Source organism: Erithacus rubecula, assembly GCF_903797595.1.
Source record: "Erithacus rubecula genome assembly, chromosome: 4".
NCBI classification, from domain to species: Eukaryota; Metazoa; Chordata; class Aves; order Passeriformes; family Muscicapidae; genus Erithacus; species Erithacus rubecula.
The window spans coordinates 10,851,689-10,879,159 of NC_136686.1; the positions used below are offsets into that span (position 1 = coordinate 10,851,689).

At 39.3% G+C, this 27,471-nt stretch overlaps 1 protein-coding gene across 7 annotated transcripts in view; it reads left to right on the top strand.

Annotated features, from left to right (window-relative positions):
* The window catches only part of WNT7B (Wnt family member 7B), a 105,632-nt gene that overhangs the window by 47,822 nt on the left and 30,339 nt on the right, over positions 1-27,471 (top strand). For all 7 annotated transcript variants that reach the window (XM_079305064.1, XM_079305063.1, XM_079305068.1 and 4 more), the window contains exon 2: positions 16,935-17,161. In XM_079305064.1, the coding sequence (XP_079161190.1) occupies positions 16,935-17,161 (227 nt within the window). The remainder of the gene's footprint in view (positions 1-16,934; positions 17,162-27,471) is intronic.

Below are 27,471 nucleotides of genomic sequence, written 5' to 3' on the forward strand. Positions count from 1 at the left end.
GGAAACGAACACATTGTAGCCAGGATAAAATTAGAGTTTTTGCAGCACCACTTAATTCCTTGATAAAGTTGCAGTACAAAAATTGCTGGAGTCCAGCTTTGATTCCTGGCTTCAGTAACTCACAAGATCTTCTCAGGGACCTATTTCTTCATGTTTTCTTTTTAGTCAGTGTCAGGTTACAATTTGGCAGCTTTCTACACAGCTTTCCTTATAACTATATCCAGGCCAGGACAGCTGTAAGCTTGCAAGTCAACAGTTTGCAATCAAACCCAAGGATCTCAGCCACTAGGAACACAGTCTGTCAATAAGACAAAAATAAAAGCTACCCACCACTTTACCAAGCTTCAGTGTCAGGGATATTTAATTCCACCCTCTCTAGCTTGAAGTAGCACCAGTTTGAAAGTATTAGCTTACTTCAGTTTGAGTTCACCAAATTAAGTGAAGCGTGGAGTATGCGAGTGGAATTTTGGTATTTTGTGCAGAATTTTAAACCCATGAAGATGCAAAGAATTGGTGTCCAATGAGATAAGTTATTATAGCCAAATATAATACAGCTTTTTATTTTCACATTTTTGATTCACATCAAACTAGTAGTTTGGAATGATGTGAGTTTGGCCAGCCTTGGAATAATTTCCAGAACCCAGAAAACCACAGCTGTTATCTGTCATTGCCTCATTGATGGTCTTTATATAGAATTCAAGGACTTACTGGTTGTAGAACAGGAACTCTCTCTTCCTCAGAGAAGATTTTTCCAGTTCAGCAGTGAATATAGCAGTCATTGCATGTGGATAGGGAAATAAGGGAAGGAGAATATCAATTTCTAGAAACTTACCAAAAAAAATGTGCCAGACTTTTTTTTTCTCACTTGCATAAAAAAGAATACACTGGCTATATCTTGTAAAAGCTGAGCAAGAAACTTTTTATAACTGGAAAAAAAGCCATCAGGCAAACACTGAATTATCACTTTTTTTTTTTTTTTTTTTTATGTTGGCTATGCAGAGTTTTATTTTTCTCTGCAAGCCCTGTATTTGTCACACTGAGTCATCTGAGGTCAAGCAACTCAATCCTCTCTGCCATAGTGCCCATCTTTTCTGGGATCAATCTTGGCATGCTGGCACAGTGCAGCTGTTGGCATTCCCAGACCCAGCTTGGCTTGGGAGCCCCTGGCAGTGCAGCCAGTGGTGCCTGGCATGCACCAGCAGCTGCTTCAGGCCACACCACGTCACTTCCCCCTTCTTGTGCAGAGCTTCTGCTGGTGCTGTCACAGCTGGGACCACATCATGGACACAGTGACACTGATGGTGGAGACCAGAAGCTTCATGCTATGGCACTTCTTTCTCCCAACATTTCCAGTTTTCTCTGGTCTGTCCTGTTTTATTCCTGGAATTTATTACCATTTCAGCCTTGCTGCAGACTTCAGTCAGTAAAAGTGACTTTAGTTGGCTGCAGTGTGTTAGGACTTTATACCACAAGGTATTTGATCTCTCTTTTGGGTTTACATTTTCCTTCTGAGTGAGTGATTTTTTGGCATGGGAAACATTTCTATTCATGATTAACTTTTCTCTGTGTTAGAGTTTTGTGCAGTGATGCTGTTTGGACATTCATGATGATATACTGCTGAATATTTGGCAGAACTGAGAATAATCCCTTCACCTAGGAACTGGCTGTCAATGTTTGTCTTTCACTGAAAGACAAACAAATTGAAATAGCGCAATGGTGGTTTTGAGCTAAATAACCAGACTGGATAGGGAACTTATCATGAATCAAGTTATGATTCAAAAGTAGTCCACGGTACAAAAATCATTATAAGGTCAAGTTTCCCATTTGAAATCTCTATATCTGTGAATCACATTTTCCTCTATTAGTAAAACAAGGAGGATCATCTCTTCTGTGCAGTGTGGATTCATTAATTACCATTTCTAGAAAGCCCTAAATGAGCCTATTTCATAAGTCTGGCTCTTTTGCCACCCAAAATTCTTATTTGGTAGGTTATCTGGCATTGCTTAACTTTTCCAGCCAGAGAGAACCCTAAGAAACACACAACATTTTATGTCTTTTCTTTTTGAGTTAAACCCACACTCACCTATATTTTGTATGCATTTCATACAATATATGCAATATTTATGTCCCCAAATGAGTCTCAAAATAGTTGCAGGCCTCTGACACGTGTGCTTAGATTTTATATTCATGGATTGTCCTCTTGAGCCATAGAGTTAAATATTATGTCTGAACTTCTAGGTTAAGTCATTTGAATCTGTACTGGGAAGCATCAACCCCTAAGCCATTTTACTTAAGTAATCAGCAGATGTCTTGCCCACCCCCCAAAAAAAGCTAGGATGCGTTTTGTACAGAAAAAAATGCAGAAAAACTTTAAATGGAAAGAACAGAAAAATACAACATCTAGTTAATACTTACAGGGTTTCTACACAGGCAAGTTTAATTATCTGATTTTCCATCAGTTATTTGATTCCAAAAATGGCAGAGGATTTTTAACACCACAAGAGATCAAACCCTCTGTTTCATCTGTGGGAGGCAACAACAAACTGTAGGACATGCGTCATCATCTATCACCATCTATTTTCATTGTGAATTAGGCATTTCATATCTCCAGAGAAACTGGATTTTGGGTTAGCATGAAATCTCATTGTTTTGTTCTACAACAAAGACACTGATTTTTGTTAGCTTTTGGGAGTTGGTTTGTGATGTTTGGATTGTATTATCAGGATCATGCACCATATGGGTTAGTTATCAGATCCTTCATAAAGTTATAGTTTTCCCAGCACCAAATGAAAAACCCCAGAGGGGTGATTTTCTTACTCTCTTTCAGTAAGACAGAAGGAATGCTGTGGATTTTTTTTTTTTCTTTTCTGGTGACAGAAAATTTTGAAGTATAACAAACAAGATGCTTTAGAAAGTTCTAAAGCATACTTTAAGACATGGCATTAAGGTATTATTTATAATTCTTTTTTTCCTGACAGCATGCAAAACATTCTCTTCATTAAAGTAGCTGAACAAATACATATATTGTATTGTATGTCCATTAGTGCAGCTAGCTTTTCCTTTAAAACAAAGATTTTTAGCATTCTGTAAGTATTTTTTAGAACACGCCGGAAGACAGAATAAAAGCACTCAACTTGGAAAACACTGGAAAGCCCAGGAAGAGCCTTGGGAAGATAGATTTTGAACAACATGGGCTGTGATTTTTTTCCCTGTCTGTGGGGTGGGCTTCCCCACAAAGAAAGGCAGTTTGTGTCTTATGGTCAAATTTTCAAAATAAGAGAATTCTGATGACCCTCCAAATGGGTGGCCAACTCATCACAAAGAATTGTCTGTCAACTGAGTAGATTTGTGAGAGGGGTGAGTGGTCCTACTTACGGACTGAACCCATGACCTCCTAATCCCATCTCATGTGTAGTGCCTGCCGGACTGTTCAATGGTCATTAGACCTGGGTGAACAATTTGGACAAAAAAAAAAGGAAAAAAAAATGGAGCCATTCTGGGGATTAAAGATTCAAAGAACCCAAAACTCAGCTCTCAAGGTTATTCTGGGCTTTCAGCTTCCACTTAGTTTTATTTTATAGTACTGTCTTTCCCATGTTGCATGTTTGTTCTGCCATGGAAGTAAACTTTCATCCTGGATCATGTAGGCTATGCTAGGAAAACTTGAGGATATGTCACAAATGCTTTATGTGTGAGGCAGAGAAACTGGAGTTTAATGATTCATGTTAATGACATAATGCAATGGTAATCCTATAAAATCAGGCACTTTGATTTTTACTAGGGATGAAATGCTCAGAAGTTGGGTGAAAAAATACAAACACTGGCTAAATTCAACAAGTGTTACTGGATAAAACTTTTATATCATTCATGCTTTATAGAAAATGCACGAATTGCAGAAAGTTCAGAAGCATTGAATGATTTGAACTGTAAATCTTAACTCCTAGGGTCTCTTGAATGTACAGACTGACCTAGAAATTAAACAAAGTGTGATAGTATTTAAGCCTGCAATGAAAAGATATTTTTTTCACCAACACATGTAGTTCCTTACAAGAGAAACTTCTCTGGCTTTGTTTGGAGACACAAGAGAATGGCTTAGTAAGGCTGGAAGTGATGCCACCTCATCCTGTTAGTTCACAGACCTCCAGCTGGAGCAATTCTCATTCTCCTGAGCAGTTGCTCTGAATCTCAGAACTGCAATGAAATCAAAACACGTCAAGCCTACTTTGGCTACTGTTTATTGGGAAAATTGATTCTTATGCTGTAATTCCACTCAATCCTGCACCAAAACTTGGTGTAGATTTATATTCAGGCTGTGTATCACTGGGAGGCAATATATGTAATATTTTAAAGACTTTTAAAATAGGTGTTTTTAAAACACAAGCTTTGTGTATTTTAGGTATTTAGTGAAGATATATTTACTAGACCTGTCTCAGACAGTAAAACTTCCAATGTAAATATTAAGTACAATGTAAGTAAATTGTTTTTCTACACTTTTAACCATACTTCCCCTCCATCTGCCCCATGTTCTCGAAGTCAGATGCTGCAAGTCAAAGGAGTGTTCTTAACTGGACACTTATTGCTCAGCTGCTACTGTTTTACTAAGGAGGGGGTGAGACACAAGGAGTCAAAATATTTTTGGGCTTGTTTTCACAGCTGCAATGCATTCCATGTAGGAACTGAAGAACTTAGAAGCAATGGTAATCCACTGTAGAGTGAAGACTAAAGAGCCACTTTAGTTCTCAAGTCTATTTTATTAAGTGGAGCTGAAGGCACAGAATGGCAAAACCAGTTATTTTGTTTTCGTATCCCTGAGAGGAGAAGAGAGGAAAGTAATTCCAGTCATGATGTGTAGTTTATCTTCTTGTGCAGAAGAACTTGGACCAGTGGGAGAGAATATTGAAAAGGGGGATAGAAATGATCAGAGATCTCATGCATGAGAGGAAATTTGAATGAGGGCTGTTTTGCTCTGCAGAAGATTTATAAACAACATAAAGGATAGTGCAGGGCCTCTGGGGATAAAATATTCTGTTCCTGTTGGGTATCAGGGAGAAAGCTCTGAGCTTTGGTTGCAGAAATTTCATGGAATAGAAACACTGGAATATTCTGAGTAAGAAAGGATCCACAGGGATCATCTAGTCCAACTCCTGGCCCTGCACAGGAGAACCTCAAGAACTGTACCCTGTGCCTGAGTTGAGTCCTGTCAGCCTTGAAGCCATGACCATTCCCCAGGGAGCATGTTCCGTGCCCAACACTGTTTTAGGGAAAATTTAGGTTGGATGATTTATAAATTGTATGAAGTGCCTATCAGGAGTGGGAAAGGTGTAGCTGATCCTGCCCAGGTAAGGTGGATGGACTACTGTCTCCTCAAAGTCACTTTCTGTGCATTTTGTTCCCTTCTGTGGATGTTTCCCAGCACCACTCAGACAGATGTGCTCACTTCATTGCTTTCTCACCAAGCTCTCTCAGGGGAATGCAGTTCATTCAGTCTCCAGCATTCATGGCCTCCCAACAGGAGCCTTTCCATGTGAGCACACAGGGGCCAGTTCTGCACACACAGCTGCCAGTGTGACATGCCTTGGCATGTGCTTTCATGTCCCTTGGTGCAGGAGTTCTGCTGTAGTGCCTAAAGACAGGTGTGCTCTTGGCCTAACAACACCATGTACAAAGGCATATCGCATCATTGGGGTAACCACTGGGGGAACTGAATGGGCAGGCTGCAGACTCCATATCTTAGAAAATGTCCATAGCTGTCCTTGCCTATGACCACAGCCCTTTTAAAACAAACTCATCTTCTGAGTATGCCATAGTGCTTAAAAATTACCTAAGTCATTGAGTTTTATGAAACTTCGGTAATTTTTCAGCTTTCCTATAGTCTGTGATGCTGCTGTTAGCTTAAGGTTTTCTTCTATGGAACTTCTTATGGAAATGTAATTCAGAAAGAAAACCAGCACTTCTCTTTCAATTCCTGTTTTACCTAAGGGTAAAAAGTTAAAAAGATCAGTGGCAAAAGAATAGTAGCATCAGGGAGAAAAATAGGAGTAATTAGTTAGCGGTGAAAGGAGATTTCTGTGAGAGTGTGGGACTGACTGAAGGTGAAGACTAGAGTGTCTCAGATGTAGCTGTTAAGCCTGGTTTAACCTGTCTGAGTGCTCACTGGCTGACACTGTGTGCCACCAGCTGCCTATAGCCCTTATAGATTGCATGTGATTGGGTACAGCTGTTTTATTATCACCTCTGCAGGCTCAGTTATAAATCCCAAACAATCCTTATCACTTACCTCTTTAAATCTCTTCATTCTTTGGATTGCATGGCCATAAAGGAATTTTTTCAAATTATTAGTTTCAGAGAGCCAGAGGAAAAAGACATTCGGGCTGCCCATAGTCAGCAGCATCTTTAGTATGAAGGCAAAGAAGCAGCTAAATTGGGGTCAATGTTCCACCTAACAAAATAGCAGGTAAATGCCTCTATGTGTATGATTGACAGTGTGTGCAGGATCTTTTGAGAGAGGATTTTAGAAGGAGAAGGATTCCATCCAGCTGCTTTCACAAGCTTATAGTGATTTGCAAAACACCAAGGACACACCCAGCACAGGCCACTGGGATAATAGCACAGATGCACGATTTTTATGGCTGCATATCAAATTTAGAAATTCCCTCTTGAAAAACAGCTCAAAATGACTTTTGCTAATCCTTCTGAACACCTGGAATAGACTTAACAAGCCAGGGAACTAGAAAAGTTACTGTGTGGTTTACCAGGCCTCTTACATCACTCAGAATTAAAATTTTGAAATAAGTAGCTGAAAGAAACCTTAGACATTCATAGACACCCTCTTTGGTGTCACATTATTTTGTGCCAGTGTTGACAATTCAGATTATAAAACAGAGAGTTTTTGTTCACAGAAAGCCCACATGCTACATACAATAATGTTTTAAATTCTTGGAAAACTGCATAGGGGATATATTTTTATATATCCACAGTTTATATATTCCACAGTTTCTGAGGGGTTCCCCACTTTTTGCCACACTTGAGACTTTATCAGGCTGCAGCTATTTTATAGTGATATCCAACTTTTAGGTACAGATTTGAAGGTCTGATCAATCTGGTGATCAAACCCTATTTACATGTCTAACCAACATGTATAATCTCAAGTAGACAAACTGTCTCATAACTTCAGCAGGATAATTCATGTAAGGAGCTAACCATATATTATCTACCTGATGGATCAGAATTTCCCTTTGTGTGATCGCCAATAGCTAGTGGGAGTTTTGCTGGGTGCAGGGAATGCAGGCCTGCTCCATGGAAGTGCCAAGCAGTTTTGCTTACAGCTGGTGTGATGGTAAAAGAAAGGCTGCAAATAATTTTCTCATCAGGGAACAGACTCAGAAAATGAGAGACAAAATTAGTTAACACACTAAGAGACTATTAAAACAAAATCCAAGTGCCATTTGCTATTTACTTTAAACTATGTTGCATTTTTAAATTTTTCTTTTCAATAACTATTAATTAAAAGTATACAAAACCTACCAAATGTAGCATTTCTGCACTCTGCATTTCTCAGGCAACTTCCTTAGTGTAACACCTCTACCTTCTTAATTTATTTTGGGATCTGGTGTTTAGCATGAAGTCTTTGTACTGGGAGATATTCTGGTACATTGACTTGGGCTGACTTGCAGCTAAATAACAATTTTTCCATGGAATTAAATAGAACTACATGACCAGGAAAACACAAAGGGTGTCACCCAAACAACTAGCACCTTGAAATCTGTGATGTATCCCTTGTATTTAGTAAGGTGGTCCTAAAAGCATTTTCCTTCCTAAATCAAGGCTTTGCAAGAGCTTAGCTGAGCTAGGCAGGCTGAAATGGATTTTTCAGGGCACTTCTGTTTGAAGTTGCAGCCAGCCCAGGGAAGTAATTTAAAATTGCCTGTCCAGCCCTAGCACAGTCTCCTGGCTGCCAAACCTGCCAAACCTCAGAGCAGAACATGTACCTAGGCAATCTGAGCAACCTGATCCAGTGGAAAATGAGGCCCTGGCACAGGTTGTCCAGAGGAGCTGTGGCTGCCCCATTCCTGGAAATGTTCTAGGCCAGGTTGGACAGGGCTTGAAGCAACATGGGATAGTGGAAGGTGTCCCTGCCCATGACAGGAGGTGGGACAGCATGGGCTTTAAGGTGCTTTCCAACCCAAACCATACCATGATTCTGAGGAGCAGAGCAGCACCTGTTTGTTTCCAAGGTCATGTGGAAAGCACATCTTCCCTTCTGTTCTTGGTGCTGGAGATGGACAGTAGTTGTTCACTCACCCCGTGTCTCAGACAGAGGTATGTCTGCACCAGCACCCAGCCTTGTGCAGACACACATAGCTGTCCTGTGAAGGATAAACTCTGAAATGAAATACTAAAAATATTTTTAAAACCCCACAGTTTTCCCCATTCTTACTCATTCATGCCAAACCTGGAGAGGTCCACAGTTTCTGCTTCTGAGATTTTGTGTGTCTTTCCCAGTTTTTCCCACATCTTGAGAGCAATGGAAGTGTCTTCAGTATGAATGAGTGTCCCCCAACTATTGTAGTTTGACATAAAGGTGAAACTGGGTGAGGAGGAGAAACACGACAGCTCAAGGCTTCAAAACCAAACTGTGACTATGTCAAGGTGCCAGTGGTCTCCGTGGTCCCACTTGGATGGTGCCAAGGATGTGCCCAGTCCTCACACCTCCACTCACTTCCTTGCCTGCTGCACACCAGAGCAGAAGGAGCTGCCCTTCTGATGGTCTGTCATCCCAAAGCTTCAACAGTGTAGAGAAACATCGAAATAACTCATTCTGTTCCTTGTCCCCCTGACAATGGTCTTGGCTGAAGTGAGGTATTTAGAGAAGACGAGAACCAACACTGCATCTGGTTTGAGCAATGATCCCATCCCAGATATAGGAGCCAGTAAGTAAACCTGGCAGCACCAAGCCTATAAGTTTTTTGCTTTAATTTTGTTTGTGCATGTTACTTAATTCCATATCCTGATTTTTTATGGCTTTAGGAAAGATTTAACGCCATGAAAACAGTGGTGAGAGAAGGAATAAAAGAAATAAATTATGGTTCATCATAGTGGGGTATTTGGTGGATAAAAATTCAATGTCACTGACAAAGAGAATTTAATTTTTTTCTCCTCAACTGCTAATTCAAGTCCAGTAAGTCTTGTTTTGTGGACATATATCTGTGCAATAATAGCAGCCTTCAGTTGTCGTTTTGTCTGAAGTCAACATTATGGGAAGTGTCAATGTGGCCTCTCCACCTTAATAATAAAAGAACATCTGAGACAACTTTTTATAGCTTTTCAGGTGTACCTCAGAGCTGATACACACTTTGATCTTCATGAATAACAGACATTGCAATGGAGTATCAACATTTTAACACAAAAGACTAAATTCTCCAACATAATGTCTCACTGGTAGGTTTTCAGATTTTTTTCTCATTGGTTGCTCAGATTCTAACAAAGATGCGTTCCTACCTGAACCATGACAGCAGTAAAGCCAGCTGACTTTATTTTGGGAAGGAAGAGCCTTTCCTGTAGACCCATTGTTGCATACTTTCCTCTTTCAATTTTTGCATCACATTCATGAAAACCCTATGCATACAAATCTAAAAAGTAAAGGTTTTTCATCAATGTTTAATGAAAAACACAATGAAGCATATATTTTAAGATATATTCCAGTAACAGTTCACCTTAAAGGCTTCAAATCCACAAGGCATACATGGCATTTTAGAATGATCTAACCAGCAAACAGCTGCTTCTGTGCAGGACATGCATGGTAGGACTGTGACAGGGTTTCATCAGATCTCACAAATTAAGCAGGGTATGGTCTTGATAAATCTTGGACTTTGCCTGAAGACTACGTGCTTTTTTCTTCCTCTTATCTGTTCTCCAAACAGAATAGACTGTTAAACTTTAGTCAGAGCCAAAGTATGCAGTTTACTTAAATTTAATTAAGGCTTGGAATTGATAAAGCTTGGAAAGTGCCCATATCTATATACATGTCGTATGTAATTGGAGAAACCCTATTTGTTCTTATTTACTATATGGAAAAGATGACAAAACCATAGAATTCACATATAGAAGTGTGAAATTTTTATTTTTCTGTGATATAGAACTGTTTCTGCATAGATGCAGAAAATCTGTGAGTTATCTCTTCCAGCCGCTTTGGTATCTCAAAGTTGCATTCCATGCCAGGAGATCAGCAATATCCCACCCCAGTTATTCTGCAAGGTAACTTTGCTTTCCACACTGGTGGGCTGCTGCTCAGCAAACAGCTCTGTGCCTTGCTGTTAGATATCAGTTTAGCTCTTTCTAGTGGCAAAGGGTGGAAAGCAAATTATAGTGCTAGACATCAACACCATCTATGTGTGTTTAAGGGGCATCTTGGCATTGAGGAATGGACTTTGTCATTACTGAGGGTGGAAGCTGCTTGGTACTCTGCAAGGTAAGGCATGTGCATGTTTGCAGAACTGGACTGGACTGCTAATGGTGTTTATAGAGATAAAAAACCCAAAAACAAAACAACAGAAAAAAACCTTCAGTAAAAAAATGTATTTCAGTTTGATTTCTAAATCTGATAAAGTTCTGTTTGTAAAACAAATCAAATAATTTTATATCAGCACCGTTTTTCATTAAGCCTATTCGGATAAGTTCAATTACACTATGTATGTCACCACCTTCATCACTGACAAGACCAAAGCAGGAGTATTCCAGCCTTCCACGAATTTCCCAGGAGAATGCTAGAATTACTGCCTTCCTGCAGCTTTCCAGCACTGGCCTATCAGTTTTCTTTGGTTTAGCAAACCAAACACTTCTTGAAACACAAATTCCTTTGGAATCATTATTTGCCACACTTCAGCTATTTTAACACCTAATTTTATTTTTATAAATTTTAATATCTCAGGATGTGTTTTCTACCATATAACAAGATGCCCCTAGAGTAAAGTGATTTGAGACAAGAAAGAAAATCCTCATTATGTAATAATTTGCATAAATTAAAATTCTGGAGGGCAGTGAATGTCCAATGAAAATGGAAATGTACGTTTGCTAGTATGGCTTTTACTACAGGACACATGAGGCCTTTGTGAGGCATTTCTGTTCTCCATGAGTCTTTCTTTAGTGTAAAAAAGCTGAATACAGGTAAACTACAGATGTAACAGTCTTCAAGATATCCTGCTGTTACATATTGAGTGTTGCCTCACTGAAAGATTATTAAAAATTATTGCAGTGGACCAGTCACACAGCAAATAAGATACGTGTCAAAATCAGATTTATCTTGCTCAATGAATAATAGGAATTTGCAGGAAGGTGGTGCTGGTTGCTGGTGCTGATCTGTGAATGGCATCCCAGGCAATATCTCCCCTTCTTCTTGCTGAAGCCTAATGAGTCACTGCTGGCTTCATAGTACCCATCCCAGCTGGCAGGTAGGGGAGGGTGTGATCCAAGCCTTTGCTGGTGTACCCCCATCACTATGGCATAGAGGGATGGCAGCTACGCCCCCACTCCTCTCCTAAGCAGGCATTTAGCTCAAGACATGCTCTGCCCTTGTGTGTCATCCCACCTCTTTCATTCCTAACCATGCCAGCAAACACACTGCATAGGGTATCAGGCACTTTTTTGGGTGAGCTCCCCTGCTTTTCATTTGGTGGGAATGAACACATTGCTGTGTGCAGCCCCAAGGTCCAGAGCCTCAGCAGAGGGGAGAGCACCACAGGACTGTACCATGCAGCCTTACTGGATTTCCGCTTCAATAACACATGTGCCGAACAACGATTTCCCAAAGCCGGGTGGAAAACAAAACTGAAAGCCTAAACATATGCAGATGGCATTCCGAGCCCAGGACACTCCTGCCAATTTCTGCAACTGATATGCACTCAAAATATTTACTTAGGAATTCTTAATTAAGTGAACCATTTAGTAGTGGAGTACAATTTCAGATGTGTCGCAGTGTCACCACAAAATACCTCGGTGGTTCCTGCTAACAAAGAGCCCACTATGTGGATTTTTTGTCTGAGATAGTGGGGCAAGTTTTCGGTACAGTGTGCCAAAAAGCTGCACAACTCCCCTGCTGCTAATGGGGTTCCTGTGGCTAAGTACCTTCATTCCTGCTGAAAACAACCCCCCTGCCCAACAGCAGTTTCAGGTGAATATCAAGAAGCAGAGCTGGGGTGGGATCACAGTGTCCCTATGGCTGCCTATCCAAGGGCTTGCAGTAAGGGTGGCTTGGTGGGAAGTGCTCACCGTGCAGTTGTGCAGCCAGGAATTCAAGAGAGGGAGGAGAAGTTCTTGAATTACAATAAAATGTAATTTGCTCGGGAGCACAGATTGGCTGAGAATTTTGAAAGCAATTTTTCAGGGTTTTATTTTTGTAATTTTTTTTTTTTTTTTTTTTTTTTTTTAGCCAAAAGGTTAAAATCAACTTGATTAAGTGTTTCATCAGTATGCAATACGTTGTTGGTTTAATCTCTTATTTTACATCTTTTGACATGTATTAGTTAGAATGGTATATTAAGCTCCTTGGAGAAATCTCAGTACACATCGTGCCTGTGCAGAAGCTTAGGGACATCTCCAAAGATTGGCTAGTTACTGTTCTTCATCTATAAGTAGACAGTTTTGTTTCATAATTTTATCAAAATTCAGATTCTTTTATCAGGAATAAAATTTAGATTTTTTTCTTCTTGTGTGTTTGTACAGCTGTCCATTACTGGGATTTATTCTATATATATTTTCCACTTGTGTAAAGACTGTAAACTGCAGTCTACATGATGACCTTCTTATATATAAAATTAAGCAGAAATTGCAAGGACATTTGAAATCAATTAAATAACTTGAGCTCAAGTTAAGTGAATGTTTGCTTTTGCAAATACAAAAAAAACCCCAAAAAAACAGAGACTCAAGCTACCAGGAATGAAGAGTATGTTTCTTTTCAAACAAGCAGTTCTTAAAACTCAATGGACTTAATGTTTAATTTCTGAAGCATTTGAAAGACCTTTACTTTTATATCTTCCTTAGAATATCTAATAATTTTCATTTCATTTTGTGAAGAGGGAAGCTGGAGTTGCTTAGGTTCTACAGAGGAGATACAACTGTAACAGGAAATACATTTAGAGAGAGAAGTTTCTCTTTTTGTGACAGGATTCATTTGTCTTTGCATAAGTAAGCAAGCATTATTTAAAAAAATAAGCTGAATCTTGTCTCCCACTGGCATGAATTTCTGCTTGCTGTGACACAGTCCTAGAATAAAATACCTGACATTTCAGAGTTCTTATGCAGAAACCAAGCCTCCTAAAATCTTGTTCATCAGGTTTAATTTGATGAAAGTTTGAACTGCAAGGCCCTATCCAAGCCCAGATATGAGGGGTTTTTTTGTTTGTTTGAGTGTGCTTTTGTTTGTTTGTTTGCTGTTGTTGGGTTGTTTGGGTTTTTCCTGTGGTTTTTTTTTTTTTTTTTTTTTTTGGTTGTTGCTTTTTTGGTTTTTTTTCCTTGTTGTTTTTTAAATTTGGGCATAACTGCTTATATATATTGCTCAATTTCAGTGCTTGTTTTTTTCTTGGATTAATGGCATAAGCAGGAAGAAATGTGACAGCTCTCCATATGCCAGACACTAATGCCAATTCCTTAGGAGATGTGCCATTATTCCACTAACTCTGTTTATCTGGATAAGCCGTGCGGATGACCTAGCAGAACACTGAGCCACGTGGAGATTGTCCCATGGCGGGAACCTGACAATTGCAGGATGGTTGCAATTACTGTAAACTGCATCAGAAATCTTTCCACATTCAGGAGATTCTGGTGATAAGAATCAAGGCAATTTGTACCACAAAGAAAAATTAGATGAAAGAAGATGCCAAATGTGGCATGGAGAGTCTGCCTTTTGACAGCTATAGAGTGAAACCATCTCCCTCTTTGAAAAAAAAAATGTAGCTTTCAACCTGCCGAGGGGCAGGAGCACAGCCTAACCCTCCTGAATGTGTGATGGATGCACAAACCGAGGGATGCCACAAGAAATAGAGGAGAGGAAGCTTGAAATGCTGTTGGGTGCATTTCTTTAATAAAAATAAAGTTTTCCAAAACCTCAGTTTCATGATTCAGCATTTCTTTTGGCACTGTAACAATTTAAAAGTAGGCTAAACAAGTCTGAGGGAATGTGCTGGTAAGTCCAGGCCAGAGAGGGGAAAGTTTCTGGAAGTAATAACAGAAAAACGAAGACCCCTTCCACCCCCAGTAATTGCAGTTTAATTGTTATAATACACTTCACAAGCACACAATAATTATGACACCCTCCCAGTACCTTCTGAAGCAGATACAATCATGCTTATTTTCTGGATGAATAAACCAACCCACTGTATTAAAATACTTTGACCAAGACCTGCTCCAAAAAACGATGGGAGACCAAAGAATATACTCTTTAACCTAATTATGAGACAGCAGTGACGTGTATGAAGGAAGCAACTTAACTGAAAATTACAAGTTTAGATGCTGTGGCCAATTCTTGCTTTCCTTTGTTTTGAAAGTCATAACATTCTGCTGCTCAGCTTGAGAATAGTTAGTGGAAACTGTGGAAGCCCACCAGTTTTAAAATAATTATGTCAGGAAATTATTGCATGGTTTTTATCAGTTTTTCAATTTTAAAAAACCTATTTATGTAACTTACAAATAACTTTTAGATGTAATTTTTGCTTGTAAGTTGGTGGCATAGTCTCAGTAACTTGATGACCATCAGGCAGCTGCAAGACCAGAACTGTGTGTCTTGTGCATGTGCCAAACATCAAACAGAATTTTGAACGCCTTGTGCAGTCTCTTTCTTAGGAGTCGACCCCAGATTTCCTCAGGGTTAGATTTTCCTGGAAAGAAAGCAGCAGTGGAAATGGGTTACGAGGTGGGAAGGTCTCGCAGGATGCTTTGGCACCTGGTCTGTCCCAGGGAACTGGGCAAAGCCAGGCAGAGGGGATAGGGTAAGAATGGGGCACAGCATTTTAGTGTCTTCAAAGAGCATGTGTTTCTGAACTTGACACATCACCTATTAAGGAAAAATGCTTTCCTTTGTGCTTTACTGCAATATTTTCAGAATGTCTGTCCTACTTTGTGTGGAAAGTGGATGAAGTCAGAGAGAGAAAAGCTCCATGATCTTTCAAAAAAAAAAAAAAAAAAAAAAGCACTTTTCCTTTCCAATACTGAAAAGTGTCTGATTTTGAAAAAAATTAAGTATTGATACTTTTCTGCATTATTTTTATTAGCTTTTGAAACCATAGCATAAAGGTCATAAGCCACTGTAAAGAGAATCTTATCTCTATATCAATCATAATACTTTTTTAACATTATCACATCTCCTGGAGAGTCTTCATTTAAAGACATCACTATTTAATTTTATTTTTTTAAATTTTAAAGTAGAGAAATACTTTTTGCCAGAAGAAAACCCCTTAGCTCAAAACCTGCATGAATCTCAGGTTCCAGTTGATGTTTCAGCTTTGTTCCTCAGCATCCAGAGGAACACAAATTAAAGATGCAGGTCTGAGCACTCCTGCTCCAACACTGAGAGGATCAGATTAAAACTACCTTTTTCTAACTTCTGTTTAATATGCAGAACAACAGGGCACCCATGCTCTGTGTGATACCTTGTTTCTACAGCCATAACACCCCTCTTGCTGCCATAAATAAAAACCCACAAGTGGTGAGTTTCTCATGAATTATTAACTTCGCAAAAATACCCATTAAAGGCAGAGTAGATGATTATGGAATTTCCATTCCACAGGACTAGCAGTATTTAATTTTGTCCAGGGAAGAGTTCTCAATTTCACCCTCCTTGTTCTGACTTTACTGTGTCTTATTGAAATGGCAAAATTAATCACTCTGATTTCATTGAAATGTGGCACTTATGTAATTTTTCAGGTACCTTGTGATGAAGTTAACAAATTCCTGTATCATTCTTTAATTTTGTTTAGTCAGCATTTTCCAAAGGGAGTGTTTCCAGTGGGAAATTTTAAACACTGAGTTGAAAGGCTTAGTCTGGTATTCAAGGTGGGAAGCAGGATCACAGGGCAGTCAGTGTGCTTGTCCAGAGCTGGTTGGAGCATCTCTACACGGGCCTGGCAGGTACCCTCTAGATGTGACCACAGGCATCACCAAAAGTGTACCCATGTTGTCCTATTCTTTCCAAAATATTACCATTTAAAATCTAGGTTGTAAAGATGTTGAAAAATGAGCCTGTAAAGATGTTGAAAATTCAGCTGAAAAATGAAAAATAAGCATATGAAAACATATGGCAGGTGAAAGTTATATGCAAATTTCATGATGAATTCTGAAAATATACTGAAGAATGAGAACTGCTAATGTTTCTAGTCTGGATGGCACATATTATGGATCACTCCTATGTGCTCCATGTGGTTTGCCAGATCTAAAAGCACAGTTATGTTGATGAACTTCATTAATCATTCAATTCCCTGAGCATAGTAACGGGCAAGAGTGTTGCCAGTGTCAAGTCATTTTCTAAATTGTGCTTTACAGTTTCAAATGAGGGGTGGATGAAATGGCTGCAGTAACTGAAACTAAGTCTGAACCTGCATTCAAAGTAGACACAAGTTTCAGAGATTTGTAAATGATCGCTTTTCACTGTTTTTTGATTTCGAATAGGTCTTTCTTTCCACATCTCACAAGTTGATGTCTCTGTGTAGGACTGGAAACAAAAGTGCCAAAATTCAGTTTCTTTGTTTTTTTTCTGGCACAAATCAGATTAGGAATTACTACAAAATTTCCAGTCTGCTATACCAGACCAGATGCATTGTGCCAAGTTGGCATAATTACAGGAGCTCAACCTCCAATCCTTCCACTTCTGCACAGAGCCTTGCCAGCCACACAGCAGCACCTGCTCGCCTCAATTTGGTTATAATGTGTCTTTCTGCTTTTTTCTTCAGAGCTTTGTCATCCGTGGTGGCTTTAGGAGCTAATATAATCTGCAACAAAATCCCAGGCCTGGCCCCTCGTCAGCGAGCAATCTGCCAGAGCCGCCCTGATGCCATCATTGTGATCGGGGAAGGGGCACAGATGGGAATCAATGAGTGCCAGTACCAGTTCCGGTACGGGAGGTGGAACTGCTCTGCGCTGGGAGAGAAAACAGTCTTTGGACAAGAGCTTCGAGTAGGTAAGGGTGTCTCTACTACAGTGCTGTAGGGATCTCTTTGGAGTGGTTTTCTTTTACCTTTCTTGCTAAGGTAACTTGAAGAAGTTTATAACCCTCAGAGTTCAACAGCAATGCTTCCAAAACAACTGTGTGTTTCCACTCACCGAAAAGTAACTGGCAAGAGACATGAAATCTCATCTGTAGATGAAGTCGCTCATGTCTGTGCAACTTTAGACCCAGCAATGGCCTCAGTGCCTGCGCAGCCATCCAAGGTCACAGCCCATGAAAAGAGTATTTCCAACTGTTGTCTTGTTAAAGGTTGTCATGATAAGTGTGATGAATGTTATGTCCAATGAAAAGTGAACTAAAAGCAGCTCAGAAAAATCCCTTTGTAGACTTCCCAGAACCTTAAGTAATGGAAGAGTCACAAATAATTGATGGAAGCGCTGTGCATACGACACTGGCCTTCCAATATGTGGCAATGATACATTTTAGTGTTGCTATCACGCTGCAAAGAAAATACTGCAAGTGATTTGAGGCAGGAAACATAGTCAAAGAAAATAATACATGGCCTTGGCCTGACAAGCTGTTAGCTGGCAGAAGTTAAATCAATACATTTTCATTTACCCTATATCTGATACTATTTCACAGGGGAGATTATGTAAATTTTTTTTCAGCACTGAGGTTACTACTTTCCTCATCACCCAGCTGGGAATCCTTAACTTATTCCTGCCCTTTTCTCTCTCCCCCAGGGGCTGCGCACTCTCCTGTCTGCTGCTCTGGGTTGGGATAACACGTTATACTGTGTAGCTTTCTCAAGGGCACTCAAAGTGATACCATCCAGCTTGTTAGTGGGGTTGTAGCCTATTCTTCTTTGTGTTCCATTTTTATTTGGGTGATTCCTCTTGGATTCAGTGGTTCGGGTGAGTCTTTTGCTTCCAACACAGCTGAGTGGTCAGACACAAGATCTTATTAAAAGTGTAAGAAAAAAAGGCATAACATTTAATTTAATCTGTGCAAAGAGGTGTTCACTCACTTTCATTGTTAGTGGTGGTCAAGGCTTCAGGGTTTTTTTCTGACACCCTTATGAAATGAATGCCAAAAACTGAGCTGTGTTTGGGTCAACAAGGGAACCAAATATTTTTTGAAAGAACATCCAAATCTGAGAGTCTGGCTGAGATCTGGGAGCTTTAAGGACACAGTGGTTCAGCTATAAAGTGTTGTAAGGGAATAAATCCTTTGGCATTGGGCAGTTGACTGACATTTGAAGTGTCTGTCATATTCTTTGAGCTTTACATTAAAGTCTCAAGGCATTATATTCAGGAATTAATCTAGCTTTTAACTTCTACCTTCAAATTTAAGTGAACCAGAAGAAAATCTAGTCACTTGTCTTGACTGTTGGAAGCATGGTCTGGTTGGTATTATGTTTGTTTCAGTTTGATAACCAGAATTACATTGGTGCCAGAAAATATGCATCTGCCAAGAATTCCGTGCTTCTTCATGCTCTGTTTTAATCTGCCAAGGTTTACAGGCATGCTCTGCTCTTAGATAAGTGAGTAGTCTTACCTTCTGTGAGATCCCTTATGGCCTGAGAAGGGCCACTCTGGAGGGTTGTACCAGAGTTAATGTCATCACAAAGCTTTCCAGTGAAAAGGCTTTCACCATTTCTGCTGTCCTCTTCAAGCTGAGAATCTCGTGCTGCCTCACCATCTTCACCACTGTGCTTGTGGTTAACAATCCTCTTCATCAGAGAAACTCCTTTCATCCTCCAAAACTTTGCAAGTGAGTGCAGTTCAAATGCCTGAAGAGGACAAGTTGCAGTTGTACTGTCATTCTCAAATGTTTCTATGCAAAGTAAGAGCTACAAGAACAGAAATTATTTGTCATCAGGATGGACCAGCTATCAGGCTGGTCAGACTACACAAATTTGAGAAAAAAATAGGGTTTTCTTGAGCCACTGTTCAAGCCATATTTGCCAAAATGTTTACCAGATTCTTGACCCCTTCACTAAGCCTAGGTGGTTTCTTGCAAGGCTGAAATGATTGATGTGGAATTTGGTGGGCTCTTTTATGGGTTAACCCAAACACAGACAAACTTGGCTGTTGCAGCTGTGTTCTGCTTTGACATTTGTTGGGTGTGAAATCACACAGACTCTAACAGTTGCAGGAGGTTTACATGACCCCTTCCAGCCGAGCGAGATGAGTTCCATGCAGGTCTATAAAGGCTCCCATAACCCACAAGTCTTTATGTTTTTATTACTGGAGTAACACCCAGAGATGATGGGGTCAGTACCTAGGAAAAGGATGGGATTTAGGAAGTAGTGTTACTACACTAGCAAGGGGAAGAAAGGTAAAAAATGGACAAAGATTTAAAAACCCAACTACTTACAAGTACAGGATACTTCTAAGCATAAATATTCACATGTATAAAAAACCACACCTGTGTCTGACACAGAAACACTAAACCAGCCATTCAGTTATCCCTGAAAACACTCAAGAAAGAACTAAAACTAAAAAAAAAGACAGACGTGTTTTTTACTTCACCCCAAAGGGAAGTTTTGTCCCAGAACCTCTTGGGGACATGGACACTGAAGGTGAGTTATCCAGGCCTCAGGGTGGGGAGGGAAAGTAAGCAGTGATAACATTGATTGCTCTCTTGCTGCATGGGGAGGAGAGGACCTACTGTTTAGCCACTGACCAAGAGTCTACCACTTGTATTTTGATGCAACACTCCCCCTGAAAATTCAAAGCAAACACTCAGACTCACCCAGTGTGAGGTTCCTCCAACAGATGTGCATCTATTGCTACCAATCACCTCTCAGGTGACTTTATGTTCTAAATAGGCATGCCTTCCACCCACCACCAAGCCAAAAGACATGACAGTGGGACATTTGTCCCCCCTTGTGATTTCTGGGGATCCTACTGTGCCAGGAGAAGTCCTCAGTTTATTAGCTAAGCTCTAAGATGGATCAGTGAGAAGTTATTTATTCAAAGAGTTGCTTCAGTGAATGAGGACTGCATCACCAATACAGTATATGAAATCTATATTAAAAACAATTGAAATAGTCCAGAGGATGGAATAACAGTTGTAGAAATGATGGGGCATTTGTGTTGATGTGAAAGATTTATAGCAGCCAGAGATAAAAGTGACAGAGAAATCTAAATTACTAGCATGAACAAAGGCTGTAGCATGGAATGAATTAGTCAAGCATTGTGTGTGCATAGCTTATTTTGATATATTTATAGCTGGGACCTCTTCCATAGGCATGCCATCCTCAAAGAAGGTCAGTCCTGCACTAACTTCACTAGTGCTCTCCTTGTACATACTTGTGTTTGTCACCTTCCTGCACTCATCCCTAGTTTTCATGCCAGCATCCCACACCATCTGCTGTACTCTCCACTCATTCTTTTGCTTTAAAACTCTTTAAAGATTGCCCCTTAAACAAATGGACTCAAAAATTAAAGATTAAAAATTTTAAAATTAATTAAAAATAATTATATATCAAATGTTATTATTGATAATCACTGTTGAAAGATAATTGCCCTTCTTACATTTTGAAAGCAAGGACCCTGATCTGGATAAGTAAAGCCTCTGGTCTTATCAGGTGACTGACCTAGCTCCAGCACTAGGTCTCTATTCCCCCAAGTGATGGGGAGAGCAATTTGTCACTTACACATCTCTAAAAACTGCAAATCATTAATAGCATTGGAAGAAAAGAAATAAAAAAAAAGTAGTGCAGGCTCTGTAGTATGAAGTCCAAATCAATAACAGTAATGAAACCTACTGTTGTTCTTTGACAGTGGATTATTCTGGCTAATTATCTGTGCATTGACCCTTTTCACTGGAATCCTTTAAACTGAAGTGCTTAGGAACAAGCAGCTCTTACCAGTGCTAAATCCAGGGCAAAAGTGAGTTGTTTTGAAAAATATGTCTGTTGAGATATCCAAAGGGATTTGTACCTGTCTCCTTTCTCGGACTCATGATGTGGAAAATGATCATGATTTAGCAATATTTGGCTGTGTCACTGGTGCAGTGATTTGGCAAATCATTAAACTGGACATCTGACAGGGAAATATTAACAAGTAGGCCAAACCCAAGTGAGTTCTGAAGCTGATCTTAAATTTTTTTTTTGTTTTCTTTTTCTTTTTTTCTTTTTAATGTGTTGCCCTTTGTTTTGATCTGTAGTTTGCTGATGTGTTGAAAGGATGCATCTCAAGGGAAGTTACAGCTCTGCTTGAAAGGGGAAGTTTAGGAGAAGAGTGTCTTAGAAAGTTTCCTGTCTCTTCCCATTCACTCAACTTTTAATCCACTCTCCAGGCAGAAAGGGGGAGGGATAGGAGAAAAACCCTACAATTTTAGAGACAAACAAAATCTGTGCATGGATTTTATTAACTCCCAGGTGAAGATATTTTGCAAACATAATCAGAACAAAAACTTCAATGTCACAGCTCTCTACAAGCATGCGCTTGTATATATGCACCCATAAACTGGGGAGAGGGCAAATAATTCCAAACGGAAGACTGGGAAAGGGAGGGGGACAACTTCTGAAGGAGTGATACTCATAATTACAGTGATTCTGGCTGTTTGTACTGGAAACAGGTAACACTGTCAGTCTACTCAATCCCATGTTTCAGCTGCAGGCCTGAAAAAAACATGGGAATTGGGCATGAAAGATGTGATGGCATCATGGGGAAGTGGTTGGCATCTTATCATACATGCTGAGGGGATGTCAGCCAGTAAATTATTCTTGGTTCAGGCCATATATAGGCTTAATTAAATTTGAATTCTACATATGAATCCAGTAATTTTTATTCTGGGCTATGATGATGGTTTAACCGAGATGCCAAATACTCATAAAAACTTCCTACCAAAAATGGGAGGAGTAGAGAGTCTCATTATTCTCCAAAAATGGATATTTGTGTCCAAGCAGATGGATTAATCTAGCACAGTAGTGTCTACTGTGGTATGAGTTGGCCAACATAGAAAGCTTGGCTTTCAGTGTGAGCAGAAAACTTCCAATACATGAAGGCAGGCAGCATTCTTAGGAATGCTTTGCAACCACAGTTGTGCTTTAATGCTATCAGCAAATCAAGAAAGGGAACCATAAATGAATCCAGACAATTTGCTAAAGTAAGTACGTTTCTAGCTCATTTTTTGCCTTTATTTTCTCTTGCCATTTCTTTCTCTGCCACTTTATGTTCTCATTTTCAATTTTTTAAAATCAATTTATGTTGTTTGTTATGTGTTTGTTAAGGTTTAGTAATATTCATATATCAGGTTGACTGTATGTTTATTATTCTAACATCTGTTTATTTATTATGGGTAAAATCTATCTTTACAAACTTGCACTATATCCAATAAAAACAATATGGGGGAAAAAAGGAATTGTACAGCTGGAAACAATTTGGAGGGGGAAAATGAGTTGGAATTAGATTATTTTAAATATGATACAGAGCAGAGTACACACTTCACTGACGGAAAGGCAGTAATTATCTTTGTCATAGCAGTAGGTGCTATGATTGGTTTAGGCATTTGTCAGCTTTGGGGAACCTCAATTGCACAGTGGCTTTTGAACCTAATGTGGAAGAATTTGGGGTTTTTTGTAGTTGTTGTATAGCATGGGCTCAGACATCAATGTCCTTTGGGCATTCAAACAACTGAGCAGAAAGAAATTTGTTTTCAGTAGCTTGAACTGGATTTCTCTGTTGGTGCTAGGATATAGTAAAAAGCATTCCAGAATGAGGGGTGGCTTCTCAGGGCATGGCATCATCTTTCAGCTCCTAGTAAAGCAGTCTGTCTGGGATTCCAGGAGAGAGGTGCACAGGATGCATTCAATCAGCTGCAAACTGTGCTAAGGATGTGTGCAGCTCCAGAAGATGATGTAGGACCAATACAAACTGTGTCTTTATTGCTCATGTAGCCAACTTGGAGTGACTGGTGATGTGCATTTCCCAAGATGCCATGTGGAGTAATTTCATTTTCATGTTTGATTTAGTTAAACTATGAATACCATGACAAATTAAATTATTTGTGGCTTAAGCAAGCATAACTCTTAATAGAAGCACAGTGGTCCATAACAAGGTGTATATTTCTTGGTTATTTGGAGAGGGAGCATTTTCTCACTACTAGCTTGAATGAAAAAAGTAAATAACAAGACATAGATGATGAACCTCCACCACTAGCAGCTAGGTAAGTGGCTAGCAGGTAGAGGCAGGTAGTAAAGAGGTAAAACCCCTGAAATCTGTGGACTTCCTCTGCATGCTCATTTTGCAGAAAACATTTACCACCCTGCAAACAGTCATTGCAAAACCTTCTCTTAAAATGTCTCAAAAAGCACCTTTATTTTCACAACTGGCATGTTTAACCTTGAGAATGTCCAATCTATTTGTTCTCACTTATTAGCCGTATATTACCACAGAGGAATTCTGGTGTGCCAGTGGCTATCCCACCAGTTGCCTTGCAGAGGTAGAAAGGCCATGCTGGAGCAAAGCTGAGCTGTTCACCCCAAAGCCCTGAGTGCTGGTCTGACTACAGGCAGTGAGAGAAGTCCTCAAAGGCCTTAGTGGAACAGTTTCCTCAGTGCACTTCTCAGCTGAAAGCTAAACACTGGGGAAAAGGTGTGATAATGTAGCAATTAGAAGGCAAAGCATAAGAGAGAGTATTGCAGTTTGCATTATCATCCTTGGGGGAAATTGAGGAGCTGATTTAAAATGTTCATACTTTCTTACTGTAGAAGGGTGGATAAACTCTTTACTATCACAAGTAACAAAGTAAGACAGTAACCCAAACCAAAATAAGAAAATAAATCGTCCCAGTTGGCGGGAGCTAAGGTTGTGAAAAAATTATGAAACCTCTAAGGTGCCAAGAATTTGTGTTTTTTTAACTGAGAAGACAAGTTATTGTATGAGTGGTAGGTTCAGATTCTTAGTATCTGTCAATTGAATGTTTTTAGAAAAACAAAAGTATCTTTGTTGTAAGAAAGTACTGTTGTTTTGAAGAAACATCCTATTTTGACAGGATGGAGATTTCCAGCTTGATGAATCAATTTGAACATTTGTGGGTGATAATTTCTCTGTGCTTTAAAAATTTCCTAGATGTCAGAACCTCAAAATTATTCAGAGATGCCTTAGTAATGTTTTCAAAATACATTGCAAATCATAGAGGAAAAGAGAAACATAAATGAATGGTATGATTTATAAATTATGACTTGACTGAAATACATTTTGTTTTGTTTTACTAGAAAAATTGTCAGTTTACTACATTAATTTTATAATCTTTATTTCTTTGTCTTCCTATAAAAGAAATAAAAGCATATATAGTCTGCAGCATATAATAATTTTCAGCCATGAAGAGACAGATTTTTATATATCTCAATTTATCTTCTCCAATTCCTTGTCTTTTTGTAAGGTTTTACTGTTTAGTTCAAGTATAACTCAGTAGTGTCTTCTCTTCCCTCAAGGGTCATGTTTGTGAAGAATAGAATGAATTCTCTTAAATTAAAATGTTCTTGTTGTTCTTTAAATATTTACCTATTTGGCAGCAGACTTTCTTTAAAAGGCAGATATACTTATTCCAAACACAGCACTAATACAAGTGCTTGGTGAACTGTGTGTGGCTTGCAGCTGGATGAGGAATGATGATTATTGATCTGAATTAAATCTGGAATTTCCATTTTAAGAAAAGGGCTTCTGTTGCACTCCATTTCATATAAAAGTGAAGATTTTCTTGGAATAGGTACTTTTCTGTAAACATTTTCAAATTTAAAATACACTGACACACCTGACTGCAAGCAAATTTTTGTTGTCAGAACACTTAATTTTAAATTTGTTCCGTGCACTGATGTAAATTAATGCCAAGAACTATAACTTGGGAGACTCAAGTCTCTGGATCTCCTGAACTCTGCTCTCACATGCTTCCATGGGTATTCTGGGATGCAAGGTCTCAGGACACTGCACAGCTTGGTAGGAAACATATAGTACAACACACTGTCTTCCTGTGACCCTAAACCTGAGATCTCCTGAAAAATCAATGGACTGACATGGGGATGGGCTTTAACACATCATTCAAACTATGGTTCCATGGACCATAATGGACCTTTCTTACTGTATGAGATTGCTCCATTTAAATCTCAGTATGGTAAAGAAGCATGTTTTGGGAGGGGAGGGGTGGGTACTCGTAAGTTTTGGCATTTAATCATCCTACTTGTGTACTTAGGTGCAGTGGAAAGGGAACAGGAACATATGATGGGGCTGTGAGTCTGTGATGATTATTTTCTGCTCAGCATTGGCCAGAACAAAAGTCCTCCTTTACTCTTTTAGCTTTGTCTGTAGCTATTCAGGATAACATTTTCCATATAAATTTTCCAGTTTCCCTTGGGATGAATCAGTCAAGGGTCCTGTGGAAATAATTGTATGCAAATTCTAGGCTATGGTTTAATTGAATACTGTACTGAAATTTGGACACAGGGCTAACTTTGCATAGCAGCTTTAATCTTGGCATTTCCTTACTTCCAAGTGCCTCCAAGGAAGATTATTGTTAATTTAGTGTCATTTTTTTTATATCACTTTCTAATAAAATTGCTGAGTACAAATGTTCCATAGCATGCTGACTCATTTGTTACTTCAGCATCCCAGTCCTATTGGTCAATTACTTAGAACATAATGCGCGCTTAAACCAGGAAGACAAATTACATTAAAAGTCAAATAAAATGAGGCTGGGCTTAATCCAAAATAACAGGGGCCAAGTTCTTGTCCTGTTGCTGTCAGTAGAAATTTTGCCATCAATTTCACCAGAACCACTAAACAGTCTCCTGGCTTTTGGTTATGAGCAGAAGTTGAAAATGAAGCCGAATTTCATAGAGGGGCTCAGCTAAAATCCAATTAGTTAAATGGCAATCAACCATACAACATTTGATTTTTTAAGTATAGAGCAACTTTGCAAACAGGCAGGTGCTGCCAAACCTTGCCACTGCAGGGGAATTTCTTTATGGAGGGTGACAGGGAGTGCAGGACAGCACCTGCTGGTGTGTGATCCCATAATAACTTGGGGTTCTAATGACCTTAAAGATTCCCTGAGCTTTACTACTGCGGTTAAGTGTGTTGTCAAAATCTCTTCCCTAGAATTACAGATGATAGGTTTGGTCATCTAGTCCAACCTCTACATCAAGTAGGACAGGCTAAACATAACATTAGACTTCAGAGTTACATGTGTAGCAGCATCCCTCCCTTTCCTCCTCTGTTCTTAGGGATAGGTTCTGTTTGGTAAACGATCTGTTTCTAAATTGAAAAGCTTGAAATGCAGAGAGAGGCATGTACAAGCATTTCAAAAAACACAGCATTTGTTAACTGCACATTTTGGTTTGCAAACAAATATTTTAGCATTCAGGATTAGATCACTGATCCATGCAGTTTGCCATTGTGCCTCCAGTCACAAGCAATTTGTTATCTTAACAAAGTGACTGGTGCATTGCAAAATATTACATCTGACAAATACCTCATTTTCTAATTGACAAAATTTCCTTCGTGCGTATCATGCCTGACCTTTTAGCATGGGATTAAATTGTGCATGACTGTAGTTTATTTCTTACTGACGTTCGTACGGTGAAGTATATTATTGTCACTGATAGAAGAGGAAAATTTAAAAAAAGAAATAAAGCAATCAAGCAAGCAAGCAAGAGGACTCTATAAACTATTATTTGGAGGCTTGAAAAAGTGAATCTAGCATCGTAGTTCTAAGGTAGTCATTCTCTGAGGATTCAAACTGGCCACTGATTCCATCTTTTTTTTACCCAATATGTGCTTAACTTTAAACCCTCCACTGAAAGTGCTATTAAAGAGGCTTTGAAAGTTTCATTTTAAAGGCAGAACCAAGTGGTTTGCAGAATATAGAAGACATAGTGAAAACCGGCATGCAAGATCAGGCTGACGATGGGTCTTTTTGCCCATCCCAGATCCACTTGGAGTGGACCTAGGAGAGTACTTTTAGCCACAACTGTAATTTGTTGCTATCTATAATTCTCTCTCCACTGCAAAGATTCAAACTCTGATTCTGAGATTATGTGAGAAGGTTGATTCCTAAGACTTAGCCGGTGTCAGTTAAGTGGACTTGAGCTGCAGAGGTGTCTTTCTGGCTTGCTCTCACCCCAGACAGCTCACTGGTGCACTGGGACAAGGCTATGCTGTCTCAAGACAGAAACTCAACAGTCATGCACAGAACTGATGTAGACTTTACAGCCTTATTCAGGTTGCTAAAACAAAAAAAAAGTGGACTTGTGGATCATTACTTATTTTTTTACCTGTTCACTCATTTCTTCACCAAACTGTGTAAACTAA